Here is a 21780-nt window from a genome sequence, read left to right on the forward strand (position 1 = left end):
ATGAGTTAAATCCCATTGATTAAAAACCTGCTATAAAAATGCATCACTCTACTGGTCATCTTCAGCGCGCGCAGCTCAAAACAGAAATGCAGAACATTAATAACTACTGTCATATACATAATATTGCTCACATTATAATGAGAGCACTATTGTAAAAAATGTTGTGAATTCTTAAGGTTTCGCTGACGTTCAATGTTAACTATCTTTTAATCAAAACATAAAACATTATTTACCCCGTTTGTATCTGCGAGGCGTCCATTACACATTTTCCCTGTGTGTTAACGTCAGTATTTATGACTGTCGAATGTCTGACTTGACTCTTGGTAATGTATTTTGCCCCGCCCCCAAAACATATGATTCGACTATCAGTCGAATATCGGCAAGATTCGAAAATTCCGATTTGACTATGAAAATCCTTAGTCAGGGACACCCCTAATATATATATCTTCCACATCCTCATTTTCATTCCTTTCAAATTACATTTCAGCCATTCATCTGCGATTATGAACGTGATATTGCGTAGCTTGTCAGTGAACAACGGCTCTGTGTAGTAAATGCCACTCCATCTGAACACACCTGATGGAGATTTACTACTAATCACAGAACCGGCTTTACTGATGAGATGCGCATGACAATCGCATGCGATTAATCGTGCAGCCCTAACAAATGACGTCTACCATGACTGAAGTTTTTTTTTTTCTTTTTTAATATGTTACATACTCATAAATCTAAAAGTTCTCTCCTAATATTTCCCAGCTTTCTTTCTATCTCTCGCTCTTTTACCTTTGCAGTTTGTTCATGGACTCTTATTCATAAATGTGCACGGAAGCCTATAAACATAGGCTATTATAAATTGGCATGTTTTGGTCTATCTGAGATAATTATTTTTCAGGAATTACACATGGAGGGTCTTTTCAATATCGCATTCAGTTCAATTCATGTGATTCATCTTTATCTTTCCCTGAATCGCATTTTTTCCATCTCTGTTTATTAAAAAAAATATATAAAAGGAATCCATTTGAGGTCTGCTCTTCTCGAAGAGAGGCCTGGGAACCAGCATGATGTTGTTTTGGTCTGTGCTGAAGTTCATTAGGGTAAAAGTGGATGGAGGTGCTCTCTAAAGTGCTTCCTCTTTCCTACCTGATTGAGAGCTTAGAGTGGCCCGCTGAATCGCCATAGAGATGCACATTAACCTGTTGAGCCCAAGGGAGCTGGAGGAGGGAAGGAGCCCGTAACAGGCAATTAGTTAAAATTGTATTTGTTCCTCGCTGATGTTGTTTTTTCTCGGGATCTAGAGTGAGACGGCTTGAGATAGTGAGTGTAGAAATGCCCTGACCCCTACTGGCCTTCCCGCTCACTGAGCTGGAGCCAGAACACCTAAATACATGGTCACACCGTTCTTTCTCACTCATTTGCAGGCACTTCCTCTCTCTCTCACCTGCTAAATCTTGCCATTGACATAAGTGCTCTGCGTACGCATGGCAGCTATAATGTTAAAGGGGCCTTATCTGTGGCACTGCCCTGTTGCTTGGCAACCATTTTTTTAGTTCCTTTCCTTCTGATTAGAACTTGAATACTCTGGTGTGTCTTTTTCTCTGTCATTCCTATTATGTACCATCTCACTATTGCCCTGTCCCTTCTCTCAAGGCCATGTGGGTTTTTTGTGTTTGTTTGTGCTCCCACCCATCGCTGCCCTCACCTGTTCCTGGCATTTGGCTGGACTGTAAATATTTAGCCATGGCTAATGCAGGGCTACAGCAGAGTGCTCCACCTCATCTATCTGTTTCACCCTCCCTCAATGGCTCCCAGCTCTTTTTTCTTGTTTGATGGATGGCTGGTTTATCAGGGGAGAAAATCGGGGTAAAAGTTGTGTAGTGTATTCCAGCCTTTAAGGGCTGTTCTGTTCACACAAAATGGCAGTTTTTGAGCTGGTTTTCTTTTGTTTTTAAATGTAATAATAATAGTCTAGCACTTTAAAATGCCCTGCGTCTTGCATTTTTAAATGCAAAAACATGTTACAGTGTATGATTTTCTTTCGCTTTTTGAACAAGCTGATTTTGAAGAACGTTTTAACCATTTTTTTTTTATCCACACATTGAAAGTCAACATTTGGACCCCATTGACTTTTACATGGACACAAAACATTGAGACGTTTTTCAGAATATCTTTTATGTTCCACTGAAGAAAGTCACACAGGTTTGGAACAACCTAATACAAATAATGACAGAATTTTCATTTTTGGGTGAACTATCCCTTTATCCCTGGATTTATTACTCGGGATGAAACTATGGAGCCATCCTGAGCAGTGCATGCATTTGCTGCATTAACTGAAGCCATGCACTATAACTTATCTTTGCTTTCAGTCGGCATGCTTTAGAGATGTCAACCCTGACTGTTTGCTTGTGATAGAACATATCTTGAAGCTAGAAACCCAACGCAAAACACTTCAAGACATTGATAACTGCTCAAGATACCACATTTAAATTAAAAACATCTGCCTCGTCAAAGGCCTAAATATGTTCTGCCAGCGTGCAACAATACCTCAAATCAGTCCCTGCTTTCTTCTCTTCGTCTGTAAGGAAAGCGCTGAGGATCCTTATCAGGTTCTGAGCCTCGTCATTAACCTCCCTCTGAACTCGCATGGATTTTCTGCTGAGAGAGGAGACAGGGGTTTTGACTTGAAATGCTGGCTAATCTAATTTGAAATTTCCCCTCTCTTCCCCTGATTTGATAAGGGGGGTTTCAAGAGGAAATGTTAAGTCCTGATCGATCGGGCCGTTCGATCAGCACCAGATAACAGGATCTTTGTCCTTGCTTTGTTTGGTCGCTCATGTCTTGTAACCTCTAATCAAATGCTCCGTTGGTTGACCTTTCGTGAAATGTTAATTATTAACCAGATTACCAGATCAACACTATGATTTAAAGATTAATCTAATCATTAATGAGCCAAGTTAGCTGTTGGTATTCACACATCTCCCAAAACTAAAACCAATTGGGATTAAATGGAATACCGTGACACCGTGATATTTAAGCTTCCTTTCTCTATTACATATGCCCTATGTGGAGTTTGGAGATTGGTACAGTAAATGCTTCACGTGGTACTTCTCCGCCCAACAATGTTTCCTTGTTTCACCAGTGAATGTAGACTGCCGCGAGCCATTCATTCCTTTGTGTGGCAAGGGGGCCTCTCTCGTTCCTGCAATGGGTCAGCCTGGGCCATCAGCTGGGTTTATTTGAGATGGTGGCAGGGGAGGAGGGAGAGAGAAAAGGGGAAAAAAATCTATAAAACAACAGCAACCACAAACAGCGTGCATATCATGAACCGGCCCATAAATATGAATGGGCCGCACTCCTCCCCAGCCCTGCCTGAAAAGCCCTCAGTCATTTTTACAGAAGAAATAGTGAGTCGTCAGATTCAGGGAACTGTTTTCTGGGTCACTGGGAGGCTGATGCAGAGTGCATGTTGAGAGGACTCCAAAATGCTTTGTGCTCGCTCTCGATGTCTGCTGTGATGAGGGCCTGGTCAGACAGACCATTCAAAGTCCACAAAGTTCATCTCAGGGGCAGCGGGAAAGATAGATGGATAACCAGTGAAGGTATATTGGAGGACAGAGGTTGCCCTTACAGCTATTAAAACTTTGTTTTTACCACTAGATTACAGGTCATAACCTGCGTTGATTTGTTTAACATCCCCCAGTTGCTATGCCAGATCTCCTGCTGATAAACAAGACAATGTTATTTTTGACTATGTGGGAACCAAAAGAGAATGTTTGGCTAAGTGATTATCATTGAAAATGTGCTGTTTCACTTTAATCATTTGCTGTAATTGCTGTCTTTCTGCAGGTTCGTACACCAGCAGTAGTGATGTAGCCTGCCCATTGCCCAGTGCGGTGTTTGGAGGGTCTCTGTCCGGATCCAACTCTGAGTTACCTGCTCATCAGTCAGTAGTCACTTCCATGCCCACTCTCACCTCACTGCCCCCGACCGCCCCCTTCACCAGCACCTCATCCACACATGTGAGTGTTTAATGGACCTTATTACATATTCATGCTCAGTGCTCACTCTGTATATGTTTGTTCGATTATTTAAATTCAGGTTTGGTTTTAGTGAAATGGGCAAATGAATATAAGAAAGATTAAAATTATTACAAGCATTAAAATGTGACTCCAGGCTGAAATTGAACACTATTAGAATGATTTCTGAATGATCAAGTGACACTGAAGGCTGGAGTAATGGCTGCTGATAATTCAGCTTTGCCGTTACAGGAATAAATGATTTGAAATTGTAATAGAATTTAAAAATATTACTGTTTTTTATTAAATAAATGCAGTCTTTGTGAGCATAAAACAGTTTTTCAAAAAACATTTATAAATTTTTCCAACACCAAACATTTGAACAGTAGTGTATATCTGCAAAAAGTCCATACCTAGATTTTATAAAAAAATAAAAATAAATAAACATCTGCGAACAAATATTGTACTGTTAATCACACTGAGCTTTCAGCACAGAGCACACACATATCCTTTATACATAATCTCTCACAAAATTAACCAATTAAATAGAATTATACTCATTTTCTTTGTACTGTGTGCTAATTTGCTCCAGTTTTATCTAGATAAATGCTGTTTGAGCATGTTCATGGCACAAAAAGTAATTAACTCCTAAAAGGCTCAGATGTAAACATTGGGTGCAGCTATTTATGTATTAAGTAACTTTATTTTTCTTTGTGACGGGATTTTTTCTTTCTACAGAACAAATGAATTTGGTTCGCAAGTGCCAGGATTTGTGATAGATAATGCAATATTTATATAATCGCAGCAGTATGTTAACAGTATGCGGGAGGCCGTCTTTGGGCCACAATGGTACATAACATGTCAGTGTGAGAAGTAAAGTTCATCTCTTCAGACCTCATTTTTCAGCTCTTGAACGATAGTGTTTTGAGTCATTTAGAGTATTTATGACTAGGCTGCTTAAGTATATGGTCTTAACGGATGAACGTCAGGTTGTTTCGATTGTGTTTGTATTAGCTAGTCAGAGCATTATGTGTGGTCAAATAAACAGACATGACATTGTGAGAAAAGTGCCATAATTGTCTTTATGTTGGCTATATTATTGCTTTGAGTCAGTAATTATGTATATGTGTGTGTGTGTTTAGGAGTTTGAGGTTTGGTAAGATTTTTTTAATGTTTTTGAAAGAAGTCACTTTTGATCGCCAAGGCTGCATTAATTGGATGAAAAATACAGTAAGAACAGCTTAAAGTAGCTTTTTTTTTTTTTATACATTTTTAAATGTAATTTATTCTTGTGATGGCAAAGCTGAATTGTCAGCAGCCATTACTCCAGTTTTCACTGTCACATGATAACACTAATATGCTGATTTTGGTGCTCAAGAAACATTTCTTATCAGTGTTAAAACGTTTTTGCTGCTTAATATTTTTGTTTACACTGTGATACATTTTTCAGGATTATTTGTTGAATAGAAATTTTGGAAGAACAGCAACTTTTGCTCGCCAAGGCTGCATTAATTGGATGAAAAATACAGTAAGAACAGCTTAAAGTAGCTTTTTTTTTTTATATACATTTTTAAATGTAATTTATTCTTGTGATGGCAAAGCTGAATTGTCAGCAGCCATTACTCCAGTTTTCACTGTCACATGATAACACTAATATGCTGATTTTGGTGCTCAAGAAACATTTCTTATCAGTGTTAAAACGTTTTTGCTGCTTAATATTTTTGTTTACACTGTGATACATTTTTCAGGATTATTTGTTGAATAGAAATTTTGGAAGAACAGCATTTAAATAGCGAATGGAAATAGTGAATTTATAATGTTACAAAAAATTATGAATAAATACCTTCATAAATCATAAATGACTTAAGAATCCCTCCCACACATGGATGGACTACTGCATGTGTTCAGATGACAATAATAACGTCAAGTCATTCTTACAGGCTCCAAGCACAGCTCCAAATGGGCCCTTTGGAAGCGCACTAGAGACTGAGCACCATCTCTGCTGCTCTCCTGGGCATCTTTGTCTTGACTTGCGCTGCTGTAGCAACCGGTCGTTTCCAGGCAACAGGGCTTTGTTTGTTCAGATCTGCTCTCTCTGCAGGCAGGGTGGCCTTACATTAGGAGATGAAGTAAACCCACTGATGGCCTTAATGCTGCAGGGCTCCCGCCAGACCAGCTCCTCATAGCGCACTCTTGCAAATATCCCCATTAGTCCTAAGCTTTATGGCATAGGAGATTTAATACAATGAGCTTTTTTCTTCACTAGGTTGTAGTTAGAAGATCAGTAAATGGTGATGTATTTAAAACTCTCCCTTTGTGGATTGGTTGGACGAAAAAAATTCAGAGGTTGCAACAGGGCAGCAGTGACCTTTGGCCCCAGCGCACACCCCATAGGCCCACCTCTGTCCCACTCTTCGTTAACCTCCACAATGGTGCTGAGAGCCCTAAGCCTCAAACAATCCGGCTGTCCCTCTTTTCCCTGTGCGGGCGCATTGAGCTGAGCTCGCTGACGGGATGGGGGCTGACAGGCTGGACAGAGAGCTGTGTAGTGGGATGAGGGGTTCTCTTCATACTGGTCATGCTCCCTCCTCTCTCCACGCGGTCTGAAAGAGGAGTCTGAGGAATGGGGAGGGCCTGCGGGGATATGAGGGGCCTGGGGAATGTAGGTTATCACTTTTTTTTTTTTTTAGTAGTAAACATGTAAAAAAAAAAATCTTAAAGACTTTGAAGACCGTTTTTATTGTTATTAAACGCAAGTTTTTTTTTGTTGTTTTTTTTTAATAGCTAAGGCAGTTCAAATTCAGTGTCAGGATCAAATAACCTTTTTTTTGCTCCATGTTTTAGCACCATAAATCACATTTTTACATCCTTTATTTCTTAGTAGAAGATCCATAAAAGAAGAATGTTTTCAAGGTTGGTTTAAACGTTGGCATTGTATAGTTGTCTATTCAATGGTCATTTGTAGGAGTGATTTCCACCTAATGTGTTTCAGTCCAATATGGTCAGAAATCCTTAAGTTACACATAAAGACATTATTATATAGTAACAGCAAGAAATCCAATACATTGTCATTTCAGCTAGCGTTATTTCCTGTTTGGATCAGATAAGGCCTTGGTGTAGATAAAGCGAGCAAAGGAAAAGGAAAGAATTTATTGATTTGATGAAAATAAGCACTGTATGCATTTTTTTCCCCCAAAAGGACCAAGGCTATATTTATTTGATGGGAAATAAAGTAAAAACAGTAATATTGTGAAATATTATTACAATTTAAATGAACTTTTTTTTTAAAAATGTTTATGTATTTTAAAATGTATTTTCAGCAGCCATTACTCGAGACTTTAGTGTCACATAATCCTTCAGAAATCATTCCAATATGCTGATTTGGTGGTCAAGAAACATTTACTATTATTACCAGTTTTGAACAGTTATGTTGCTTAATCGATTTGTGGAAGATGTGAAACATTTTTTCAGGATTTTTTTGGATGAATTGACATTTATTTGAAATGGAAGTCTTTTGTTATAAATACATGTCTTTTACTTTCACTTTTGATCAATATACCGCATCCTTGTTGAATAAATGGTGTAGTCTGTAAATTGGAATAAATAGGAGTAATCATCTATATTTATGTAAAATTTGAATAAAACTTCCCAACAGATCCCTACTATTTACAACATTATTCCACTGCAAAAGTGTTATTTAAGTGCAAATCATGTGAACATTTGTGTGGTTTCCACCATGCACCAAGTTTGTTATTGCACATATGCTGCTACCTCAGAAGCAACACCAAAACCAATCCCAACCATTGTTAGGGAAATGGCTTAATTGTATTAAATAATTAACTGCAGAAGCACATGGTCTGTATGTTGTTCAGGGCTGTGGATCTGCTGTTGCATGCTCAGCCAATTCTCCTGGCTCACAGGAAATACAGCTGACATGGTGTTTTATCATCCAGCTCTTTGGCTCAACACTCTAGCACACATTCATATGCACACATGCAGAGACACATACTTGCGCTCCATCAGTATTTGGAATTTGACAGTGTTCCATAGTCTAACTCTCTTTCTTATGTGTTTCTTCCTTAGTCAAACTCTCTCCCGGGATCCTTTAACCTGGCGCCAACCCATATGTTTGGAAACAGGCTGAATCCGAATTCCACCATGGCTGCACTGATCGCCCAGTCCGAGGGCTCCCCGGCAGGTGAGACGCACAGACGAGGAACCATGCTGATCTTTAGCCGGTACCTCCCACTGGCGCAGGATTACCTTCTCAAAATCCATTCCTCCTGCTTCCTGCGCTCTCTTCTCCCATTTCTCCTCATCCTCCCATTCTTTCTCCGCTCCCCTGTGCATATGGAATGTGTGGTCAGCTGTATCCCCCTCCTAACCTCCTGAGGTCGCAGAGAGCGGGAGAGGCAGAGAACAAAACTCCCCGGGACAGAAAGCTGAAAGTGTGCATACCTGTTAAATGAAGCATGCTACCACTCAAACATTTCATTAATCTGCACAATGACAGCAGTGATGACACAGAGGGGATTGCCCTGGGTTTAGGAGGCAGGCTTACCTTACACTCAGCCTCTCCCTCCTTCTTCCCTCCATCCCGGACCACTCAACACTTTCCCTGGACCCTGCCTAAACCTTGGGGGTCTCAGTCATGCGCGAATGGGCTTGCAGGACCCTGTCATGGGGGTTGCAGTAATATTGTGAAATATTATTACAATTTAAATGAACATTTTTTTTAATTTTTTTTATGTATTTTAAAATGTATTTTCAGCAGCCATTACTCGAGACTTTAGTGTCACATAATCCTTCAGAAATCATTCCAATATGCTGATTTGGTGGTCAAGAAACATTTACTATTATTACCAGTTTTGAACAGTTATGTTGCTTAATCGATTTGTGGAAGATGTGAAACATTTTTTCAGGATTTTTTTGGATGAATTGACATTTATTTGAAATAGAAATCTTTTGTTATAAATACATGTCTTTAGTTTCACTTTTGATCAATATACCGCATCCTTGTTGAATAAATGGTGTAGTCTGTAAATTGGAATAAATAGGAGTAATCATCTATATTTATGTAAAATTTGAATAAAACTTCCCAACAGTTCCCTGCTATTTACAACATTATTCCACTGCAAAAGTGTTATTTAAGTGCAAATCATGTGAACATTTGTGTGGTTTCCACCATGCACCAAGTTTGTTATTGCACATATGCTGCTACCTCAGAAGCAACACCAAAACCAATCCCAACCATTGTTAGGGAAATGGCTTAATTGTATTAAATAATTAACTGCAGAAGCACATGGTCTGTATGTTGTTCAGGGCTGTGGATCTGCTGTTGCATGCTCAGCCAATTCTCCTGGCTCACAGGAAATACAGCTGACATGGTGTTTTATCATCCAGCTCTTTGGCTCAACACTCTAGCACACATTCATATGCACACATGCAGAGACACATACTTGCGCTCCATCAGTATTTGGAATTTGACAGTGTTCCATAGTCTAACTCTCTTTCTTATGTGTTTCTTCCTTAGTCAAACTCTCTCCCGGGATCCTTTAACCTGGCGCCAACCCATATGTTTGGAAACAGGCTGAATCCGAATTCCACCATGGCTGCACTGATCGCCCAGTCCGAGGGCTCCCCGGCAGGTGAGACACACAGATGAGGAACCACACTGATCTTTAGCCGGTACCTCCCATTGGCACAGGATTACCTTCTCAAATCCTTTAACCCTGCTTCCTGTGCTCTCTTCTCCCATTTCTCCTCATCCTCCCATTCTTTCTCCGCTCTCTTGTGCATATGGAATGTGTGGTCAGCTGTATCCCCCCTCCTAACCTCCTCAGGTCGCAGTGAGAGGGAGAGGCAGAGAACAAAACTCCCCGGGACAGAAAGCTGAAAGTGTGCATACCTGTTAAATGAAGCATGCTACCACTCAAACATTTCATTAATCTGCACAATGACAGCAGTGATGACACAGAGGGGATTGCCCTGGGTTTAGGAGGCAGGCTTACCTTACACTCAGCCTCTCCCTCCTTCTTCCCTCCATCCCGGACCACTCAACACTTTCCCTGGACCCTGCCTAAACCTTGGGGGTCTCAGTCATGCGCGAATGGGCTTGCAGGACCCTGTCATGGGGGTTGGGGTGGGGACCAGTTGAAAGCAAGAGAGAGAGAGAGGAAAAAAGGGGAACACAGCCTTTGAGGAATAATGGATCAGTCATGCCCTCCTCCCCAAACAGAGGTCAGGGGGCCATTTGACTAACAATAGGAGGAAGAACACCCGTCCTTAAAGAGACCACCGCTCAAGACTGCAAAGCTTGCATGCTATTAGCATAAGCCCAGTTCTTGTCTGGCATTAGTTTACAGCGCAGCACGTATAAAGTAGGGGATATATATTGAGCGGGTTGTTAATTTGGTTTATATGTCAACATTTTGATATATATTCGTTCTGAAGTTTAGAGTCAGTATGATAAAAAAAAAAGAATTTAATAAAAATCAGCATATTATGATGATTTCTGGAGGGTCATTTCACATGGAAGACTGTAGTAATGGCTGCAGAAAATTCATCTTTGCCGAAATAATTGCAGAAATAAATTACATTTTAAAATATATTAAAATAGATTTTAGATTTTCAATTTAAATAATAATAATGTATAATATTACTGTATTTTTGATCAAATAAATGCAGCCCTGGAGAGCATAAGAGATTTCTTTGAATGGTTGTGTGTATACACACACACACGTACGTATAACTTTATAGTTTATAAATATAACAAATAATGTAAACATATTCTAAATGTAAATCTATTACAATATCTAATCTATTGTATTATATAAAGTATGATATAAATTAATGGTAATAATATATGTGTACTTTTTATTTTTAGTGCATTTTTGAATAAATATTTTATAAATATTTAGGAAATTTGTTTACACCTTATCTAATTTGATGTCATTTAATAAATGTCAGCCATTGGCCACCCTGTTGTCTAGATATTGGTGTTGGTCACTTAAAAAAAAACTTAAAAATGTATAATGATATCAGTGAGGCTGTGCCTGTGACACAAGGCTTGTTTACTTTTGCAAAGTACTTGTGCTTCCCTCTAACCGCTGGTCACCTGTTGCTCCTCATAGGTTTCCACTGTGTCGTTCAGTTCCTGTTCTTTCTGTCTTTTTTTTATTTTGTAAAGTGATACCCGATGCTTTCGGGTCCAGTCTGCACTGCAGCCCCGGGGACTGATCCAGGGTCAGGCAAGAGGTCAGCACCATAATAAGTCAGACCTTGGGCGGCTCGTACTGATGTGCCCACACCCCCACTGGAGCCAGCCTGCGCTCGAGGTGGTAGTGGGCTGGAAAGTGTTAAAAAGAACAAGACGGGGTGAAAAAGGAAAAGAAGGGGGGAAGGAAGCAGGGAGGAAGAGAAAAATGGGATTGGCTAACTGTGACTGGAGGGGGGTGGGGAGACAAAAAAGAGAGGGGGTTGTGCTTGGCGAGGCGCATATGTGATTCATTACTTTCGCTGCCGAAAATGAAAAGCAGTGTCTGGCATGGGGCCTGCAGGCAGGGTGATGGGAGCCTCCACAGGGAAGAAAGAGCTGGAGGGAGGGGAAGAGAGAGAGAGAGGTGACTCAGTGACGCACTCAGTGGTGTCAGTGTGCAAGCTGAGCCACCAGAGAGACCACTCTGCCGCCCCTAGATGGATTTCTGTGAGGAAGATCTGATGGCTACCAGGCTCACTTTGAATCGAGCTGCCCGTCCCTGCATTTCCCAGGCTCCTCTAACGCCCACATCTTCACGCCGGCTCCTTATCGACTGCTCTCTGTTTACCTTTCAGATCAGGAGCTAGGAGACGGAGCTCTCGGCTTCTCCAGAAGAGGAAACTCACCAAAGACAAACCTCTCCCCTCGGTAAGTCCTATTTACATTCCAGAGCTAGACTTCCCCTCCTCCAGGCTCTGAGATTTCACTCGCCCTCCCTACCTCCCCCACAGAACACACTCATTCACTCACTCCGTTTCCTCCCTTGCACACGTATAACTTTATAGTTTATAAATATAACAAATAATGTAAACATATTCTAAATGTAAATCTATTACAATATCTAATCTATTGTATTATATAAAGTATGATATAAATTAATGGTAATAATATATGTGTACTTTTTATTTTTAGTGCATTTTTGAATAAATATTTTATAAATATTTAGGAAATTTGTTTACACCTTATCTAATTTGATGTCATTTAATAAATGTCAGCCATTGGCCACCCTGTTGTCTAGATATTGGTGTTGGTCACTTAAAAAAAAACTTAAAAATGTATAATGATATCAGTGAGGCTGTGCCTGTGACACAAGGCTTGTTTACTTTTGCAAAGTACTTGTGCTTCCCTCTAACCGCTGGTCACCTGTTGCTCCTCATAGGTTTCCACTGTGTCGTTCAGTTCCTGTTCTTTCTGTCTTTTTTTTATTTTGTAAAGTGATACCCGATGCTTTCGGGTCCAGTCTGCACTGCAGCCCCGGGGCTGATCCAGGGTCAGGCAAGGGGTCAGCACCATAATAAGTCAGACCAGACCTTGGGCGGCTCGTACTGATGTGCCCACACCCCCACTGGAGCCAGCCTGCGCTCGAGGTGGTAGTGGGCTGGAAAGTGTTAAAAAGAACAAGATGGGGTGAAAAAGGAAAAGAAGGGGGCAAGGAAGCAGGGAGGAAGAGAAAAATGGGATTGGCTAACTGTGACTGGAGGGGGGTGGGGAGACAAAAAAGAGAGGGGGTTGTGCTTGGCGAGGCGCATATGTGATTCATTACTTTCGCTGCCGAAAATGAAAAGCAGTGTCTGGCATGGGGCCTGCAGGCAGGGTGATGGGAGCCTCCACAGGGAAGAAAGAGCTGGAGGGAGGGGAAGAGAGAGAGAGAGGTGACTCAGTGACACACTCAGTGGTGTCAGTGTGCAAGCTGAGCCGCCAGAGAGACCACTCTGCCGCCCCTAGATGGATTTCTGTGAGGAAGATCTGATGGCTACCAGGCTCACTTTGAATCGAGCTGCCCGTCCCTGCATTTCCCAGGCTCCTCTAACGCCCACATCTTCACGCCGGCTCCTTATCGACTGCTCTCTGTTTACCTTTCAGATCAGGAGCTAGGAGACGGAGCTCTCGGCTTCTCCAGAAGAGGAAACTCACCAAAGACAAACCTCTCCCCTCGGTAAGTCCTATTTACATTCCAGAGCTAGACTTCCCCTCCTCCAGGCTCCGAGATTCCACCCTCCCTCCCTCCCCCACAGAACACACTCATTCACTCACTCCGTTTCCTCCCTTGCACACTCACCTTCTGAGCAGCAGGCGTTTTGAGCACGCAGCTGTTGTCCATATCGCAGTTACAAGCCGGTTTCAGAGTTCGACGTGGCAGCGATGTCTTTGAACGCAGGAAGAAACATTGCATTCATTTTCTGTAACTTGAGGTGTAGCCTTTTTTGCGCTGTGATTAAGGATATAAAATGGATTTATATGGAAGCATATATATATACTGCACAAAAATGCCTCTGGGATATAATATGTTTGGTTGAAAAGGTATGTTGATTTTCTGAGTTTCATTTAGATTGCTTCTGTTATTTAAAAAGTGGGTTTATTTGGTGTACTTTCATTGCTGCTTTAGTGTATGTAATGTATGGATATTAATATAAACTATATATTATTTTAAAATGCTGTATTTGACTTTTCAGATCAATTTAGTCTTTTTAGTCGTAATGTGAGTTTGAGAAATGCATTTAGCACAATATTGCTATAAACTCTGAGCGTGTCAGTTTGTCTGTTTGCATGGCAGCCTTTTTAATACTGAAGGTACAAGAAGCCGTTCACACTAAACACGTTTTTGCATTCTACTCTGTTGCTTTTCGATTGTTTTTCTATGTAAACGTGCTAGACGGACGTATTTGTCTGCTGATCTCACATCTTGCATCTTTTGCAGTCTAGCACAAGACACAGTGTTTTAAAAACATGTCGCTCAAGTTAAAAATGTAAACTTCTCTACATCCATGATCCAAGATCCAAAAACATCTCTAGTCCATGAATCTCATTCAGGAGAGTTCTGCACTATCTTCAGATTAACTGCGAATATCTGTATGTGCCGTTTCTGTGATCCGCACCGGAGCAGCCATGCAGGGTGATATGGCTTCACAGTCCTATGCTGGAGATTTATTGCCTTGAGGAGCACATCTCAGCCCAGCCGTAATTACCTCAGAGATAGATTCACGTTCACCCAAGAGCCCTGATGTAGAGCCCAGAGCTGGATGTATTCATAATAACATGGATCGCTGTCTGTCCAAACAAGTGCGTACTGAGATTTATGGTGTCAGAGAGGCAAACCCAGGCTCTCTCACTTGGACAAGCTGTGAACTCTATTTGGCTTTACTGAGTAGCGCGTCTGCCTCTGAAGGCAGGACGCCAGACCAGGAGTTCAACTGTGTTGTTAATATAGCAGCAGTCTAGTGTGTGTTTGTAAGCGAAAGCTGATTATTTATAACCTGAATTGTACCACTGTGAACAGATCTGATATGCATTTCCATGTTAAATTCATGATGAGACAAATTTGAGCTATGTTTGATAAACTTGTGTGTATAGATATCTCACTTGTTTTCTGTAAATTACTTTAGGTCTCCGTTAAGTGGGCTTCATATCCGGTATGACTCGTCAGGACCGTTGGTTCCGGGGCTCGGATCTGGTTCGGATATGTTGCCCCCGGTGGCCACCAGTATCGACCAGCTGCTGGAACGGCAATGGAACGAAGGACAGCAGTTCCTCCTACAACAGGGCTCACAAGGAGATGGTGAGATGATTTATATATATATATATATATATAATGATATATAATGATGCTTGTTGCTTCCGTATACAATATTGAACCTCAGCACTCAAGCACAGAGCTGTTTATTGTTGAGCCATAGGATCCTGTCAGTTGTAATGATGGCTGATGCTACTGTTGTGTTTTGGAACATAAGCCTGCACTAGTGTTCATTTTGGCATCTATATTTTTTAATTAGTCTTAATCCTGTCAAATGTCCTTGTTAGCTTTTATAATATGTAGTCAGTCTTAACTTGTTTTCTGTTAGTAAAGTTTTAGTTGACAGTCTGGGCATTTTAGTCGTTTTAATCAGTCAGAACTGTTGACATTTTAGTAATATTTTAGTCACATTCAGTTATGAGGCACATATTGTCTCCTTTTTGTCAATGAAAATAATTATTTTAACAAAATTCAAATCATTTTCCAAAAATATTGCATGTTGATATAGTTACAGTTATTGCTTGATGAAGTTGGTGTCATCTCATCACCATGTTGTCTTGACCATGTTACACATACCCATCTCTCTACAATGTAAATTACACGTACCTATATTGAAGATGGTGTAGTACGTAATTGCATCGTAATGACAGATTCATGGGATAATTGGTGGCTGTGTGATGTTTAAATGATTTGCAGCATAAGTCTGATTGAAATTATGCTGTATCTATTTGGTTGGACAGGTTCAGGAGGCGCGCCTCTCTCACGTTGACCTCTCTTTTCTCTCTCTCTCTCACACTCTTGTGCTTTCTCTATTCTTTCTCTTTCTTTCAGGATCCCCTGTCTGGTGGCCATAGTAGCGGAAGTAGCACGTCCTCTCTCTCCACCCCTCCGTCTGCGGCCCACAGTCCCCCCCAGCAGCAGATGAACGGAGTCGGCATGGCCGGGGTGGCCATCCAGCCTGGCAATGCCAACTCGTCCCTGCCTGCCATAGCCGGGGTGACGGGTCTGATGGGCGCTCTGCAGGGGAACCACCTGGCCATGAGTGGCATCGTGGGTGCCCTAAACGGAGTCATCCAAACCTCCCCCAGCCTGGCCCAGAATAAAAGCCCCCTGCCCCATCCCTCAGCAGCTACCAGCACATCCCTGCCCATGTCCAACAGTCTCAGTAACAGGTACAAACTGGCACTTGCCGCCTTAGACTTTGCACTAAGAGTCCTTTTTGTTAAAGAGTAAATTTGATTACTTTGGGAGGGAGTGGGAGGCACTGGTTGAGGATCCATAATTAATGTTTTAGATGCCACAGTCTGGATTAGTAATAAACTGGCAGGTGATGCTGATGGAGATGTGGATTTCTCACAAAAACTGTCAAGAAATTGGCCAGTTCATATTTTACCCCCAGAGCAAAAGAGAAATGTTTTGTTTTTTATACGTTATAACATATTTATTTAATCAGTGAAAACAGTAATATTGTGAAATATTATGAAAGTATAAAAAAGTCATTTTCTGTTTTCATATAAAATGTCATTTATTCCTGTGATGCAAAACTAAATTTTCAGCAGCCATCACTCATTTTAAGAAATATATATTATAGTCTATTTATATATTGCATTTTTTTTGTGTAATTCAACATTTTCTTTCATTTATTCTTTTCTTTTTATTTTGGGGTGAATTGTGACTTGGACATGTTTGTGAGATTCATTCATACTGCTTGGCATTGTGTAATGCATTCATATTTTCTTCAACTCTTCTGCTTCCCGATCTCTCTTGCTTTCGCTTCGGAATGCAGCAGCATGACCACTGCGAAGAAATTGGCCAGTTCATATTTTACCCCCAGAGCAAAAGAGAAATGAAATGTATGTTATGTTTTTTATACGTTATAACATATTTATTTAATCAGTGAAAACAGTAATATTGTGAAATATTATGAAAGTATAAAAAAGTCCTTTTCTGTTTTCATATAAAATGTCATTTATTCCTGTGATGCAAAACTAAATTTTCAGCAGCCATCACTCATTTTAAGAAATATATATTATAGTCTATTTATATATTGCATTTTTTTTGTGTAATTCAACATTTTCTTTCATTTATTCTTTTCTTTTTATTTTGGGGTGAATTGTGACTTGGACATGTTTGTGAGATTCATTCATACTGCTTGGCATTGTGTAATGCATTCATATTTTCTTCAACTCTTCTGCTTCCCGATCTCTCTTGCTTTCGCTTCGGAATGCAGCAGCATGACCACTGCGAAAACCAGGTGAGGATTGGCTTGCTTTGGCTTTTTCTTTCTCACTTGCTCATTTTGTTCCTATGCCTGTACATCTGCCTCTGAAACAAAATTGTGTACTCAAGATTGAACCACTGGTGTTTTCAAAGCAAGTTCCAGCTTAAACAGCCCTCCCTTAGGCAAGAACAGGACCATTAGTTATGATTACAGTCTCTTTACTTTAGCATACAGAGGGGTTTTATTTTATATGTAATAGTTTTGTGTGGCCATGGCCAAGAAGTTTCTGAAATGCTGACAATTTAGTTTGCTTATGAGGGCTTATGTATATGTGTTTGCAGTGCAGCAAGGCTTTTCAGCGATCAGCACAGGCAGATCCTCCTCCATCAGCACCAACTGCAGCAGCTTTTCAACTCTCAGCAGGTCATACCGGTAAGAGGAGCACTAGCACACACACTCCTTTACACAGCCTTGGAGTCTAGAGTCTGTTTGTTCATGTGACTTATAACATAAAGTCCACACAGCAGCTTATTTTGGCCATGATCCTTGTTATTAGTCAAGATGATGCTGTCTGAATGATATATAATGTAACATTTAGGGGCGAATAAGTCTGAAATAGATTTAAATACATGATTCCAAGACCACAAAATATATGCATGTTTACTTATAAGAATCCTACAAACACCTTATCTTTTGATGATTCAATGCCACAAAACTCATACGACACAATGGCTTCTTCCTCAGAAGTGTTTATTTTAGCATCCTGGCAGCTTGGAATTGCAATTTTGAGGAAACTCTTGCCACTGTTCTGTGCAATATGCATCATACGGTCCGTGGGCAGGCTGTGGGTGTGCCGTCTTTGTCTAGACATCTCATCATACTCTGTTTGTCTGTCTGTTTAGGAACAGCAGCAGGCTCTGCTCTATCAGTTAATGCAACAACAACAGCAGCAACAACAACAACAGCAGCAGCAGCAGCAGAATGACATTCAGCTACAGCAGCTGCCAATCAACAGCCTCCTGCCTGCCACGCAGCCAGCCATCGCCACAAACCCCTTCCTCGCCATGCACAACGACAACAACACTCCTAAAACTGGAGTTGGTACTGCATTTATCAAACAGACAAAAGTATTAACTTATAATATAATTATAATATGGATTGATTAAATATTATATATATATATATGTGTGTGTGTGTATATATGTATGTATCTGTGTGTATGTAATATATGAATGAATTAATATGAATATATAATTGTGGTAATATATATTATTTTATATAATTTTCAATAATTTTTGTAAATGTATTACATTAATGGCTGTGGGTCGTCTTTGTCTAGACATCTCATCATACTCTGTTTGTCTGTCTGTTTAGGAACAGCAGCAGGCTCTGCTCTATCAGTTAATGCAACAACAGCAGCAACAACAGCAGCAGCAGCAGCAGCAGCAGAATGACATTCAGCTACAGCAGCTGCCAATCAACAGCCTCCTGCCTGCCACGCAGCCAGCCATCGCCACAAACCCCTTCCTCGCCATGCACAACGACAACAACACTCCTAAAACTGGAGTTGGTACTGCATTTATCAAACAGACAAAAGTATTAACTTATAATATAATTATAATATGGATTGATTAAATATTATATATATATATATGTGTGTGTGTGTATATATGTATGTATCTGTGTGTATGTAATATATGAATGAATTAATATGAATATATAATTGTGGTAATATATATTATTTTATATAATTTTCAATAATTTTTGTAAATGTATTACATTAATAGAATGCTATAATACATTTATATTCATGTATAAATGCTAACAAATGTATTGTGTTTTATTAATGTAATACATTTACAATAATAATTATTAGAAAATAAAAATGATATAAGATCTATTCATAATTGTATATATTAATATAGTAATATAAATATATTAAAATAAATATATAATTTTGTAACATTTTCTTAATATTAATATTTTAATATAATATAATATACATTGTAATTACATTATTATAATTATATATACATATATCATTATTATAGTATTTACAATAATTATAATTTTGTATTAATATTATTGTATTATATTTATTGTATATTTTTTATTTATACATCAGATTTACACCTGAAAGCTGAGGTGCAAAAAAAAAAACTAAATATTGAGAAATTTTTCCGAATGAAGTCCTTAGCAATGCATATTACTAATGATAATACATTTTTGATATATTTACAGTAGGAAATTTACAAAATATCTTCATGGAACATGATCTTTATTTAGTATCCTAATGATTTTTGGCATAAAAAAAAATCGATAATTTTGATCCATACAATGTATTGTTGGCTATTGCTACAAATATACCCCAGCGACTTATGACTGGTTTTGTGGTCCAGGGTCACATATATTTATATAAAAATATATTTATTATAAAAGTGATTTTATTGACATTTTATTTTACAAATTTTGAGAATCACTTATTGAAATTGTGCTTGTGTTTTATTCAGAGACTGGGAGAGAAGGCGGTGTCTGTGACAGGACAGGAGAAGACCTGATGTAGAAAACAACATTTTGGAGGAGTTCTGTCTTATGGATCCCTCTCATCTGCCCACCCCAAGAGCCTTGCAATCTGAGCAGCAAGACCAGAACATTCACCCACCGCACGAAACCCTCACCAGCACCAGCCTTCATATATACACACACTTGCCAGTTTGATGCCCATCTGGCAAACAACATGCTGCACTGAGTTTGAGTAAATCACTTGCTGTAAACTTACTGGATCCCATGGGGGCCAAAAGACAGGCTTACACAAATATGTGCACGCACACGCACACACACGGTCTCTCTCACCCTGCCAGTGTGCTGAAAATGACACACTGGTGCAAGTTGCTCTGGGCGGAAAGTGTAGATCGAGGTCTCGGATGGGGATTGTAAGATGGAGATGCTTCTGGAACAGTATCTGCTCACCGCTGTTACCTCTCTGTACCCCTTTAACAAGAAACGTAACGATAATCTCAATAAAAACTATATATTTGTCCGTCTGTGTATCTAAGAAGCGATGAAGCGATCAGACATTTGTGCACCATGAAGGCCTTCTCTGCATCCTGATCGTGAGCTTCCCCTGTGAGGAGGCATCCCAAAGGTCCACAAACTGTCTCACTGACCCTGCTGCACTCTTTGAAGAGCAACTACCTCTCAAGCCAGGACACACAGACTAGGCCCTGAGCCCAAGTGCCTGGCCCGCGATCTCCAACTTCTCAGCGAGGGGCCGCGCGCTGGAGACTCTGCCAGTCTGTCTCTCTCTCTCCTTCCCTTTTTATTTTTTCCTCCAGTCGATCCATTTTTTCTGAAAAGATTTAATACCAATCGGCGTCGCTCGGGCAATACCAGTTCAGAGAGTCCCAGAGATCTCTGCCTGTACAGTGACTACACTGAAAAAAAAACGGATTTTGTGCTGCATTAATAATTTTTGAAGCCTACTTTCTATTATTCCGTTCTTATTTATTTGCATTTGTTGCATGTTGGGCGCAAGGTGATATATTCGAATGCTCAACTGGCAAAATGTTTTTATACTACTGTACAAACTTCTCACCTCTTTTGAGTCTTGTAAACATTTTGATGAACATGTCTTGTGTTTGACGTTATAAAAAAAGAAAAAAGCCTACTTGATAATTTTGTGGTCTTGTACATACACCTGATTTTCCCTTTTTCCTTTTGTTGCTATGTAAATCTACAGATGCATATTGGATTAAGAATAAGCTGTCGGAATAAATACGATTTAGTTTAGCACACTTTTACCTCTTTTCTGTTGTAAATACATATTTGTGATTCACTTAGTGGTGTGAAGGACTGTTTCAAAGCACTGTAAGTGTGTTCAGATCTTTTCCAATAGGCTTTCCACAAGACTGGTGACTGGATCAAGTGTATTAATTTATTTTTGTATGTGCAGGGACTTTTTTTTTTTCTTTTTTTTTTTTTGCACCGTTTTATTGATGTGGTTTTATATGTTATAGATGTGGTATGTCCACGTTCTCATGTATCTGTACAGAAATTATGCAAAATCTAAAGTTTGTATTTAAAACATCAAAAGTGAAACCACACGAGTCCTGATTCATATTAAGAAATTCTGAACACTGAGATTGTAGTGTTGCGCTTTTTTTCAGTGATAAATTAAAATGTTTATTACAATTCTTGCATCTTGCAGTGCCTTTTTTATTTAACAGTCTGTTTTAGCATAAGCAAAACAGAATTTTTTTTCATGCTTTTAAATCCTTGCAAAGAATGCTAACAAAGTATGCTAGAATGGACTTGCAAACTTATTTTCATTAAAAGAATGAGTCATTCGTAATTCAGACTCATGACAAGTATTCCAATTACAGATCTCTCCTGTTAAAATGCGAAGGCATTACATTCAGTGCCAATGAAGTGCTTCTAGATTATAATTAAAATAAATATCTTTATATAATTTAAAGTGATAGTTCATCCAAAAATGAAAATTCTGTATTTATCTACTCATCTTCATACCATTCCAAACCTGTGTGCATTTCTTTATGTTGTTGAACACAAAAAGACGATATTTTGAAGTGTTGATAACCAACCATTTTTACCATTGACTTCTATTGTTTTTTTTTGGTCCGAACAGTAGAAGTCAATGGGAACCGAAACTGATTAGTTACCAACATTCTTCAAAATATCTTCCTTTGTGCTCAACAGAACGACATACAGGTTTGAAACAACATGAGGTTGAGTAAATTACAGAATTTTCGTTTTTTTG

General features: G+C 39.5%; 1 protein-coding gene across 1 annotated transcript in view; it reads left to right on the forward strand.

Annotated features, from left to right (window-relative positions):
• The window catches only part of LOC107741929 (protein AF-10-like), a 53319-nt gene extending 32524 nt beyond the window's left edge, over positions 1 to 20795 (forward strand). Inside the window, exons 10-18 of the mRNA XM_016554749.1 lie at positions 3844 to 4016; positions 8097 to 8211; positions 11847 to 11919; positions 14655 to 14827; positions 15510 to 15954; positions 17013 to 17036; positions 17345 to 17435; positions 18378 to 18599; positions 19514 to 20795. Coding sequence (XP_016410235.1) covers positions 3844 to 4016; positions 8097 to 8211; positions 11847 to 11919; positions 14655 to 14827; positions 15510 to 15954; positions 17013 to 17036; positions 17345 to 17435; positions 18378 to 18599; positions 19514 to 19561 — 1364 coding nt within the window. The 3' untranslated portion in view covers positions 19562 to 20795. The remainder of the gene's footprint in view (positions 1 to 3843; positions 4017 to 8096; positions 8212 to 11846; positions 11920 to 14654; positions 14828 to 15509; positions 15955 to 17012; positions 17037 to 17344; positions 17436 to 18377; positions 18600 to 19513) is intronic.
• The last annotated feature ends 985 nt before the right edge of the window (positions 20796 to 21780 follow it).

Source organism: Sinocyclocheilus rhinocerous, unplaced genomic scaffold (assembly GCF_001515625.1).
Source record: "Sinocyclocheilus rhinocerous isolate Xijiao unplaced genomic scaffold, SAMN03320098_v1.1 scaffold100, whole genome shotgun sequence".
Taxonomy (NCBI): Eukaryota; Metazoa; Chordata; class Actinopteri; order Cypriniformes; family Cyprinidae; genus Sinocyclocheilus; species Sinocyclocheilus rhinocerous.